Source organism: Pelodiscus sinensis, chromosome 27 (genome assembly GCF_052426305.1).
Source record: "Pelodiscus sinensis isolate ZL-2025 chromosome 27, ASM5242630v1, whole genome shotgun sequence".
In the NCBI taxonomy this organism is placed as follows: Eukaryota; Metazoa; Chordata; order Testudines; family Trionychidae; genus Pelodiscus; species Pelodiscus sinensis.
Window position 1 is genome coordinate 10,378,358 of NC_143078.1, and position 11,703 is coordinate 10,390,060.

An 11,703-nucleotide genomic window follows, 5' to 3' on the forward strand; every position below is an offset into this window, starting at 1 on the left:
AGATTTGAGGCCACAACTATGGCACAGAAGATGACTCAGGGTGCAACTAGGTATACTATGATTTCAAACTGTGATATGCCAAGCCACACTCTTGCAGTGTGTCATATGAGGTGTGACTCCACAGTAAGATGGGACACTGTAGTGTCAGACCCTGGCTGTCTGCACAGTAACTTGCCGTGTAGACAAGCCCTTAATAAATGTGTTAGCTTCTCTGAGGTAAGAACACGGCTTTTTCCTAGTGGAGACAAGGCCTTCCAGTGGTAAGTGGGTCTGAGGGTATGACTACACTACCAAGTTTTGTCAACAAATCTTATGTCGACACCCAAAAGTTGACAAAACAAAAATCGCCAGAGGGTGTTTACACGTGTGCCCTCTGTCGACAGGTCACATTTACGCTGAGGGCACTGCCAGTGTGAACAGTGTAGGTATTATCCCCCAGTGCCATGTTGTGGGAAGGCAGAGCTGATCCCTGTGCATATTGGGATTCCTTCTGAGTTCTCCCAAAGGCTCCTTCAGCAGCCTGTCTGCTGCTGTGTTCCTAGTTCAGGACAGAACAGGAGCATTGCAATGATTTGCTCTTCGTTTGTTCCCCAAAGGAAGCAGCTCACTCAGCTGTCAGATACTTCCTGAGCTTTGAAAGGCAAGGGGGTGCATGCCTGCAGGGCAGCGGAGTTCAAAACACTGAGCAAAGCCATCTGGGCAGGCATTTTGGGATATTGATGGAAGCCAGTTCTGTCGACAAAACAAACAGCGGTGTCTACATTGGAATCATGACACTAGGACACTGTTACAGGACAGTGGCACTAGGACACTAGAAAAAAAGGAGAGGAAAAGAAAAAAGTCTCGTGTTGTGTAGACAGAGCCTGAGTGATTTCAGATTAGAGCTGGTTGAAAAATGTTGGTCATCAAGGATATTTTTTTTTAACAAACAAACAAAGGATGGTTTTTTACAACTCTTTAAACTGAGTTTTGTTTTTTTGATGGATGGTCCAGAAATGTTGATGCAAATTAATTTTTCTCCCTCCATTAAAATATTTTGCAGGAACAAATAACACATTTCCTGACCTACTCTTGTACCGATTCCTACCACTGAAAGCAGACCTGGCCTGTGACACTTTATATAACTGCCCCTTCTTTAGTATTATAAATTTCCATTCATTCTAAAGAACATTTTCCTTTGTTTTAGAAAAGAATGACCCAGGTTTTGAAACAAACAGATAACATCTGCAGTGTTGATTTTTTTGATAAGATATTCCAAGTTGTTTGATCTTGCTATTGAAGGCACTAATTGCTTTATAATCTCAGCATCCAACAAATTTTTAAATATGAAGAAAGTGTTGACATTGCATCAGTGCTGTGATATGGGGAATTGGAGGTCAGCTGCTACTGGAACGGGCAGGCTCATGGGTTCAGTGCCCATGATATAAAAGCAGAGGACTCCGTATCACAGGTTCCAGCCCACTTCTGCTGTGGTGACTGACACGTTCTGTCCAGGAGCCAGCTGGTGGAGAAATCAAACACCATGAAGTGGCTCGTCCTTGCCTTGGTGTGTCTCCACCTCTCAGAGGGGCTGGTGAGGTGAGTATCTTAACACTGATACTGTACAGTATTGTACTTAGATAAGTAATAGACAGACAAATCAACATTTCTGGATTCTTTACCCGTTCAACTATTTCTGTCCTATGAGTAAATATATTTAGAGCCCTGCAAATTCGCCGATATCCGCGGGTAGCCGCATATGTGTATGTCTGTAGCTCATTTTTGCAGTTATGGATGCAGATTCAAATTCCGTATCTCGAACCCTGCACATTTGCAGCTATCCACGGAAATCCGAGGATATGGATGAGGGTATGTGTGACTCATTTCTGCAGGTATGGATGTAGATGCAAATTTTGTAGCTGCGCTGGGCTCATAAATATACTTATGCCTCTGCATCAATGTTGATTGAAAAGAAGTCTATAAGATGCAGGGACTTGCTCATGGGGGTACAACATGACAGGTGAGGGACAGTGAACAATTTCCGATTTCTTGTCTTTGTTCTGTGCAGAGTGACGCTGAGGAAAGGCAAGTCTGCCCGAGAGGTGATGAAGGAGAAGGGAGTGCTGGAAAATTTCCTGAAGGAGCACAAGGTTGATCCCGCCAGGAAGTACCACTTCAATAATTTCAATGTTGCTGAGGAACCAATAGCCAACTACCTGGATGTGAGTATTATGGCAATTTCTCTCCCTCTTCAGTGTCCCACAGCTCTAGCTAACCATTCCTTCTGTCATTCCTTATTACCCACCTAGCCACATAGTACATCTATGGACTTATATGGTCCTATTAGAATAGCACCCATTTCTTCTTCTTTATGAAGAAGGCAAAAGAAGGTGTTGATCCCTCTTCTCAGTCCTTAGAAAGCTGTAAGTATTTTGAAATGTTTTATATGGTGAGGTTTAGGTACCTTTGGCAAATGGACTAAAATACAGAAGTTCTACTCTCAATTTTATTTCTATTTGTAGAAGAAGTGGCGTTTGTTTATTTTCTGCTTCGCGACTCAAAAGTATTCACTGCATGTTCTTTGAGGCACAGCCTCCTCTCCAGAGAATGGGGTGAGGGTTATAGTCCAGCTCGGGTAGTCCAGAAATCTGGGATCTGTTCCTGCCTGTGCTACTGAATGCCGGATGAGGTTGGGCAAACCACTTCCCCTCTGAAACATTTCTTTGTGCAATATGCAATAGGGGAATAATGGTCACCAGCTTATGTCACTCCTTGTGATGCTTAGATCATTAATGGCACTAAAAAACCTTTAGGATCCTCAGCTGGAAGTTGTTAGAGAAGGGCAAAATGTGTTTTTTTTAACTAATTAAGAGCACAACAGAATCCCCCTGCCCACACATTTTCTCTCTTTCCAGTCCTTCTACTTCGGAGAGATCAGCATTGGAACCCCACCCCAGAACTTCTTGGTTCTCTTCGACACCGGCTCCTCCAACCTGTGGGTGCCCTCTACCTACTGCCAGAGCCAGGCCTGCTGTGAGTACTGCTCAGCTTCGTAGCATTAGGCAGATGCATGTCCTGGGTACCTTGTTGCTGAGCAGCTGAGTCACATTCCAACCAGGCATGGGCGGCGGGTAATGTAAGCAAGGGAAGGCATTGCTTTCCCCAAAATGCCTACACTCCACAGCTGCTGGGGAAGGCTGGTACCACAGTGGGGCAGCCCCGCTCCCTTGCCACCTGGAGCCGTAGCACGACAGCCCCAGCCCTCCAGGTGGCCAGGAAGGATCGGGCTGGAACTGGGTGAGGCTTGGCTCCACGGAGGGGGGGTGTGGTTACTGAAGGGGCGGGGCAAGAAGAGTTTCCCTCTCAAGCTGGCTTTGGGAATGCCATTCACCCAGAGCTGCTCCTCCCTTTCTGGAGCTCTTCATAAAGCCACGGCTGCCCTCTGGATTGCTCTTGCCTTGTGAAAAGGCACGGCGGTATTCTAAAGTCAACATCGAAAACGTCAGCAGGGACACTGAGATTCCAGGAGTCACACTGGGAGACGACAAAGGCTTTGAAGGGCACAAGGGTCGGCCAGTCTTCTGCTGATGTAAATTGACATAGGGCTGTATTTCTCAAAGTGGTCTGCGAAACCCCTTTGAGAAACCTGCTAACTAGCTGCGCCGGTTTGTTTATTTACCCCTGCTGCGGCCATGCAGCCTCGCGGCTCCTATTGGCTCTGTTTCACCGGTTGTAGCCAAGGGGAACTGCGGGAACCAGTGTGGGCCAGGTCGCCTCTTCCTGCGGCTCCACTTGGCTGCAAATGGCTAAACAGAGCCTATAGGAGCCACAAGGCTCCGTGGCCCCGGTGCCAGTAAATAAACAAACTGGTGTGGCCAGTTACCAGGTTTCCCAAAGGGGGTTTGCAGACCACTTGGAGAAACACAGACATAGGGGTATTAACGTCAAAAGAGTGACACTGATTTAAAATGAGAGGAACTTGCCCAAATTTCTTGGCTAGTACGATGATGGAGGATGCAACAAAGGCTAGATAATATTGGTGGCCAGGACTTGGGGCACTCATGCCCAATGGTTAGCCCAGGCCTAAAGCTTAGAGGAGGAATTGGTAGTCATGAATTGGAGCTCAGAGTCTGCACTGGCGATAGAAGCCCTGTGCCAGATCAAAGGGTTAGGGGAATCAGGGGAATCCAATTTAGGAATCGGGGCCAAAATTCAGGACCTGGTTTCTAGGAGCAAGGGAAAGCAGGAGGCCCAGGGATTTTTACATCCGTAAGCAAATGCTTTGCGCAAATGCTGTGCCGCTGCGGATGGCTTAAGAGCTAGTTAGCTGACACTTCACAGAAACTGGGCAGCCTACCTAAGGCCAGCTATACTCAGTACATTTCCTGGAGACAGGCTTTGCAGGACCTGCTTCCAGGCTGGCTCGGCTACAGGCCCTGATTCCTGACAGAGAGGTTCATACAGAAGAGGGACTTTAAAAAAACCGAGGTGATGAGGTTTGCATGGGGGCTCTCTGATTTGCGAAAGCTCCTGGGCGAAGTCATAGATCTGGTCTTCTACTGCCCGGGAAGTCCGCTCTTGGGAAGCACAGACAGGTCACTCTGTCCCCAGGTGGATAGAAGGTGGTCAGAGCCTTGAGTCTCACTATGATGTCACAATCTTGTTTTGAATCCAGCCAATCACGCCAGGTTCAACCCCAACGAGTCATCCACCTTTACCAACAATGGACAGACCTACACCCTAAGCTACGGGAGTGGCAGCCTGACTGTGCTTTTGGGATACGACACAGTGACGGTAAGTGAAATAGGCACCGCTCATCAGGTATCATCAGTCACCCCTTCCAAGACCAGCAGGAAACTGCTCTGACCTCCTGTGTATCACAGAGACCTTTTCCCCCAAATAATTCCTGGAGCAGTTCTAGAAAAACATCCCATCTTGATTTCAAAATGGCCAGCGAGGGAGAATCCACCCCAGCCCTTGGTAAATTGTTCCAGTGGTTAACTACCCTCATGGTTAAAAATGTATGTCTTATTGGCCATCTGCATTTGTCCGGCTTCAATTTCTAGCCATTCAATCCTGTTAGATATGCAAGCCTGCAGAATCTATTACTAAATATTTGTTCACATGCAAATACTGTTAGCCTGTTATCTAAGGCAACCCTTTTGTGTTCTCTTGAGCTCAGAGAGCATCTTGTTGCTAGAAGCGTTGTTTTCTAAGCTATTTGAGCTGTTTCTCTAAATTCAGGGGAATCTTTTTTGGGTCCGGGGCCGCTGACCCACAGAAAAATTAGTTGGGGGCTACACAAGTGAGAAGCGGTCATGCCAAACCAAAACCACCTCACCAAATCCCCAGTGTTGAAAGACCTATGTTCATTTAAGAGTGGCTTATTTGAGTATACAGGCTGAACCTCTCTAGTCTGACATCTTCCATGGTCTGGCATGATTTTAGTTAGCTGGATGTCTGCTTACCATGGGAGTGGCCAAGTTTCCCGGTTGTCCCTTAAAGTTTGTTTACAGCCACCGGTCCTGGCTCTCAGTGTTCTGTGCTGTTATTTAGCTCGAATTTACCCCTAAATATCTTCTAAGGGTCCAGGAAGCAGTGGCAGTATTGGTGATGCTGCTAGACAATATTGTTGGGCAAATTCTCTGGTTCGGCACCGGTCAGATTCTGAGGGTGCTGGGCTAGGGAGGTTCAACCTGTGATTGAACTGGTCAGAAACATAAGAAGGGAACAGCTCTGATTTTGTTACAGTAATTTAGTGTACAATTCCTGGTTAGAACAACTATTTTCTTGTCTTCTAGGTCCAGAACATTGCCATCACCAATCAGGAATTTGGGCTGAGTGAGGATGAACCGACCAGTCCTTTCTATTATTCGCATTTTGATGGGATTTTGGGAATGGCTTATCCCGCCATGGCAGTCGGGGGGTCCTATACACCTATGCAGGAGATGTTGAAGCAGGGCCTGCTTACTGAACCCATCTTCAGTTTCTATTTCTCCCGGTGAGATAAGATCTTCCCTCCCTCTCTCCACATGTAACGCTCTATTTTTTCATTCTCCTTTGCATTGTATCTATCTATATCAGCCAGGGGCAATGCAGATTAATAAGGGAGCTGCATACGAGTTTCTCTTTCATCTCAGGGGGCTGCAAGATTGTCATAACCAAGATGCTCTCCCAAGATAGGCCAGTGTTGCTCACTGCGCTGGCCTACCTAGAATTTGCAGGGGGGGGGGGGGGGCTGAACCGTAGCAGTGCTTTGATTGGATGAAGGGGGAGTGCACGGCTCCCATGGTCAATGCTGTGTGCAATCAGCATGCATCTCGTGTGCCCTGGCTTTATGTGCGTGTCTCTTGAGTAACACTTGTAGGAAAAATACGACACAGCTGGAAACCAGCAGAATCTGGCAACCCTGCCTGTGGACAACAGTAAATGAAATGTCCTGTGGGCCACACATAGAACCCTGATGGACCAGATATGGCCCACGGGCAGCAGGTTGCCCATCACTGGTCTATATGATACCAGCTCCCCCCCTTCCGTGTGCTCCCCCACCCATCTGCTATTATGTTCTGACTCTTCACTCGCCATCCAGTTTGTCTACTACCACATCTGTCCCTCTGTTTATTTTCTTTTGTCTAGCCATTGATCTGTACCCCCATATGCATATCCACCACCCAGCCACATGTGTGTTACCCCATAGGAGGGTATCAAGTAGCAGAGGGGTAGCCGTGTGGTCTGAATCTGCAAAAGCGGCTAGGAGTCCTGTGGCACCTTATTGACTAACAGATTTATTGGAGCATAAGCTTTCGTGGGCAAAAAACTTTCGTCTCTGCCCACGAAAGCTTATGCTCCAACACTTCTATTAGTCTATAAGGTGCCACAGGACTCCTTGCTGCTTTCATAGGAGGGTAGGTGTTAAGTAACACCCATCTGACATTTGTAACCATGTGTGTTTCCAGACAACCAACATATAGTTATGGAGGCGAGATCATCTTTGGAGGTGTTGACACCCAGCTGTTCTCTGGCCAGATCACGTGGGCACCTGTGACCCAAGAAGTTTACTGGCAGATTGGCATTGACGAGTAAGTTTTGTCTGCAAACTCCCCTTTACTGTCATAGGTAGGATCCTTTCCAGCTGTAATTAATGGAGTCAGTTGCCCTGTGTTAACTCAAGCTCTCCATGGAGGAAGATGTATGTGGATCGGATCTGGATTTCACTCGAAAGGAATTTGGATCCAGGTTTTTGATTCTAGTACATGTCAATTTCCTTTTTCCGGGTGTCTGATTCAGGAACACCCGTGGTTCAGACCCCCAAATAGCCCTCCCAAACTCCGCACTCCACCCCCAAGAACAGTTTAAATTCAGTGCATTAGGATTTATCTTATGACATGTTATACATGTACGTATGGCATGATGGCTTGTACATACAAAAGCTTTAGTAATAGACTTTGTTTACCCTTCATGACAGCAAACACCCGTGGCCTGGAAAATTCCATTATCCGGCATTGCCTGTTTCCCAAGGCTGTTGGATTAAAGAGGTTCAAGTGTAATAATAAAAACTCTGAACCTAGGCTTCCATTTTGCAAACCAGTTGGAATTTAACCAGGTGAGAAAATTCCATTGATGTTAGCGGGACTTAAACGTTGACTTACTCATAGACTCATAGACTTTAAGGTCAGAAGGGACCATTATGATCATCTAGTCTGACCCCCTGCACAGTGCAGGCCACAGAATCTCGCCCACCCCTCTTAGAATAATCCTCTCACCTATGTCTCAGATATTGAAGCCTTCCAATACTTTGAAGGCCCCAACATGCAGAGAGTCCTTCAGCTGTGATCTGTGCCCAATGCTACAGAGGAAGGCGAAAAACCTCCAGGGCCTCTGCCAATCTACCCTGGAGGAAAATTCCTTCCTGACCCCAAATATGGCGATCAGCTAAACCCTGAGCATGTGGGCAAGACTCACCAGCCAGCCACCCAGAAAGTTCCCTATTTCCCAGACTTAAAGTGAAGCATATGCTTAAGTGAGTTGATGACTAGAGATGGGTGTAAGCATCTACTAACGGTTAAGCTTGTGCTTTGCTGAATCAGGGCCAGTGTCAAGTATTGGCTCCCCAGAATAGGGGTCCTTGGGCTGCAAGCTATAGCAAAACCTTGTCTCACCCTGTACCAGAGGCAGTTCCTTTTGCTGACAAGTTACTATAATGGTGATTCTTGTATTCCCCCTTAGGTTCGCTATTGGACAGCAGGCAACTGGCTGGTGCAGCCAAGGTTGCCAGGGCATTGTGGACACAGGGACGTTTCTGCTCACCGTCCCACAGCAGTACATGGGGTACTTCCTGCAGGCTGTGGGGGCTCAGGAATCCAACGGAGCGGTAGGAGCAATGGGTGCCTTGCTATGGTGCAGAGGACGTCTGGGAGGGGTTTTGCAGTGCCTGGCACGAGGCATTTCAGACATCAGAGGATGAGGATGACGGGGTTTTGTGGGATCAGACAAGGGTTCCTACAGGAGCTCAGGCAGCGAAGCCGACAGCCTCCATGGGCCCTTGGGCAAAGTGTGGGGGGGTCAGCTCCATGCTCCCAGAAGGGGCGGGGCCAAGGGCAGAAAGGGCGGGGCTGAGGGTGGCCAGCCTTTATCACTGCCCAGAATGTGCAGCCCAGCACTCCAGTGCAGCTCTTCATCGGTGATTGAAAGGTCCCACCACCACCGCTGCTACTGTGGCAGTTGCCCGAGCCCCGTGCCCCGTGCCCCTTTGAATCGCTGGGCCCTTTGCTGCCCCATTGGCAGGCCAGAGCTCAGGGGCTGGCATCTTAAAGCTGGCGGCAGCACTGTCCATATCTGAGGAACAGCAAGCCTCCCCTGAGTTTGAGGAGAGAGCTTGTGCTCTCCCTTTGCCCAGTGTAAATCAGAACTAACTCTACCAACATCCTCCAGGGTAAATCTGGAGTTATGCTGATTGACACCAGTGGCAGAGCTGGCCCGGTGTAAAATCAGCATGAGATCTGAAGCAGGTTTGGAGAACACAACTTTACAGCTTGTGTGGGGCTGGGGAAGCCACTGTCCAGGTGAGGGCAAAGTGCAGCGAGGTGTTTCCTGTCCTCTGTGGGCTGGAGGGGTTGTGACCTGACAATGCCACCCTCTTCTGGAGGCCCTGTAAAGGCAGCCTCCACCCTTGGGGGCCACTGTTGTCACCCGCGTGTGTCTTTTGTTTCCGCAGTACGTGGTGAACTGCAACAATGTCCAGAACATGCCGACCATCACCTTTGTCATTAGCGGATCCCAGTTCCCGCTGCCCCCCTCTGCCTATGTCTTCAACGTAAGTATTATTTTAACAGCATACAACACTTCTGTCTCTTGGGGACACTGTCCCTGGTACTTGTGCCCAACAGGGAGGCAGAGTTTCTGTGCAAATGCAGAGACCTTTTCCCTGAGCTCAGCTCTGTCTGCCTGTCAGTCCTAACAGCGCTCTAAACGATGGGGTGTTTGCATTCCTAGAATCACAGAATACTAGACTTGGAAGGGACGTCAAGAGCTTGTCAAGTCCAGTCTCCTGCCCTTATGGCAGGACCAAGCACCATCTAGATCCCTATAGATGTCTTTCTAACTTGCTTTTAAATATCTCCAGTGATGGAGATTCCACAACCCCCCTAGGCAATTTATTCCAGTGTTTAGCCACTCTGACAGTTAGGAAGTTTTTCTGAGGCTGTCTACATTGCACTCTAAACTTGAAATAAAATACGCAATTTGCGCTATGCAAATTGCATACTTATTTCGAGTTTATTTTGAAATAGGTTATTTTGAAATTTGGTGCTGTCTACACAGCACTAAATTTTGAAATAAAGTGCTATTTCGAGTCATCCCTAAACCCTAGTGGAATGAGGGTTAGCGGGATGCCAAAATAGCGTGCAGGGGAGCTATTTCGGGATACCTCTGATATCCTGAAATACCTGTGTTGTGTAGACATACTCCTAATGTCCAGCCTAAACCTCCCTTGCTGCAATGTAAGCCCATTGCTTCTTGTCCTATCCTCAGAGGCCAAAAAGAACAATTTTTCTCCCTCTTACTGATAACACCCTTTTAGATACTTGAAAACTGCTATCATGTCCCCTCTGTCTTCTCTTTTCTGAACTAAACAAACCCAATTCTTTCAGTCTTCCCTCATAGCTCATGTCCTCTAGACCTTTGATCATTCTTGTTGCTCTTCTCTGGATCTTCTCCAATTTCTCCACATCTTTCTTGAAATATGATTCCCAGAACTGGACACAATACTCCAGCTGAGGCCTAATCCATGCAGAATAGAGCGGAAGAAGAACTTCTTGTGTTTTGCTCACAACACTCCTGTTAATGCCTCCCTGGCTGTGTCTGGATTACACCTCTCTATTGACAGAGAAATGTAGATTAGGCACATCGAAATTGCTAATGAAGCGGGGATTTAAATATCCCATGCTTCATTAGCATAGACATGGCTGCTGCTTTTTTCTGAAATGGAGCTTTTTTGAAAAAAAAAACCCGGAAGTTTAGACGCGTACAACCCTTTCCCGAAAGATCTTGTAAACCTCATTTTAGGTGGGATAAGGGATCTTTCGAAAAAGGGCTGTATTTTCAACAGATCCATGTCTAGACTGCCTTTTTTTTTCGAAAAAGCTCTGTTTCAAAAAAAAGTGGTGGCCATGTTTATGCTAATGAAGCACGGTATATTTAAATCCCGGCTTCATTAGCAATTTTGACGTGCCTAATCTACATCTCTCTGTCGACAGAGAGGTGTAGTCTAGACACAGCCCCCGAATCATGTTTTGCCTTTTTTTGCAAGAGTGTCACACTGCTGACTCCTATTTAGCTTGTGGTTGACTATGACCCCTAGACCCCTTTTTGCAGCACTCCTTCCTAGATCCCAATGCCGTGAGCTTGAAGGGGCCTGCTCCTGTTGCCATCAGCCATTGCTAAGCTGCCACTCACTCTGCTGGGGCTCCCCATGGTGAGCCTGCCGTGCCCTGAGGCTACTCAAACAACAGCCCTGATGCGGCTTCTCTCTGTTTTTAACTCTGACAGAATAACGGCTACTGCACGGTTGGCATTGAGCCCACCTACCTGCCTTCCCAGAACGGGCAGCCTCTCTGGATCCTGGGCGACGTCTTCCTGAAGGAATACTATTCTGTCTATGACATGTCCAATAACAGAGTGGGCTTTGCCCCCTCAGCCTAGACAACAGTCCAACTGCCTGAACCGGATAAAGCCTCTGCCCTTCTTCTTTTCTCCTGGATACTGACGGAATTGGATGAAGTTCACAGGGACAGATTGTACCCTTCTGGATTTGTACCTTCCCTAGCTTTCCTCTGGCTTGCTGGCAATAATCAGCGCTCCCCAACGCATCGTTACAAGTAAACTGCAGTGAATCCAGCTGTCCTGTGTCATCATTGGAGTTTACTGAGGGAAGATGGAGCCCTGCTAGGCCTACTGACAGTGGGGGAAGGGGGGGATAAAGGGGACAGTTGCTCCAGGGCCTGGCCATTTCAAAAGGGCTTGAGACTCCTGGCCACCACCGCTGCTGTGATAGCGGTAGTGGCCGGAATCTTGGGCACTTGAACTTGCTGCCGGAGAGCACCACGGCGTGCTCTGGGCGGCTCCGAGAGTTGGCTGGGGGTCAGTGCGGTGCACTACAGGTGGTGCTGAGGGATGGCTGCCCCAGTTCTCCCACTTCCATTTGTGGCTCTGCCCATTCCGGGGGCA

General features: G+C 47.9%; 1 protein-coding gene across 2 annotated transcripts; it reads left to right on the forward strand.

Moving 5' to 3' along the window:
- The first annotated feature begins 1,451 nt into the window (after nt 1-1,451).
- LOC102463918 (pepsin B-like) lies at nt 1,452-11,371 on the forward strand. 2 transcript variants are annotated; one of them, XM_006130414.4, is made up of 9 exons: nt 1,452-1,578; nt 2,048-2,201; nt 2,895-3,012; nt 4,655-4,773; nt 5,781-5,980; nt 6,936-7,058; nt 8,206-8,350; nt 9,194-9,292; nt 11,026-11,371. In XM_006130414.4, exons 1-9 carry the CDS (start codon nt 1,523-1,525, stop codon nt 11,176-11,178), a joined length of 1,167 nt encoding a protein of 388 aa, XP_006130476.1. In that variant the 5' UTR covers nt 1,452-1,522; the 3' UTR covers nt 11,179-11,371. The 2 variants fall into 2 exon arrangements, with proteins under 2 accessions (XP_006130476.1, XP_075766110.1); XM_075909995.2 differs by lacking the exons at nt 1,452-1,578; nt 2,048-2,201; nt 2,895-3,012 and adding an exon at nt 3,100-3,276.
- The last annotated feature ends 332 nt before the right edge of the window (nt 11,372-11,703 follow it).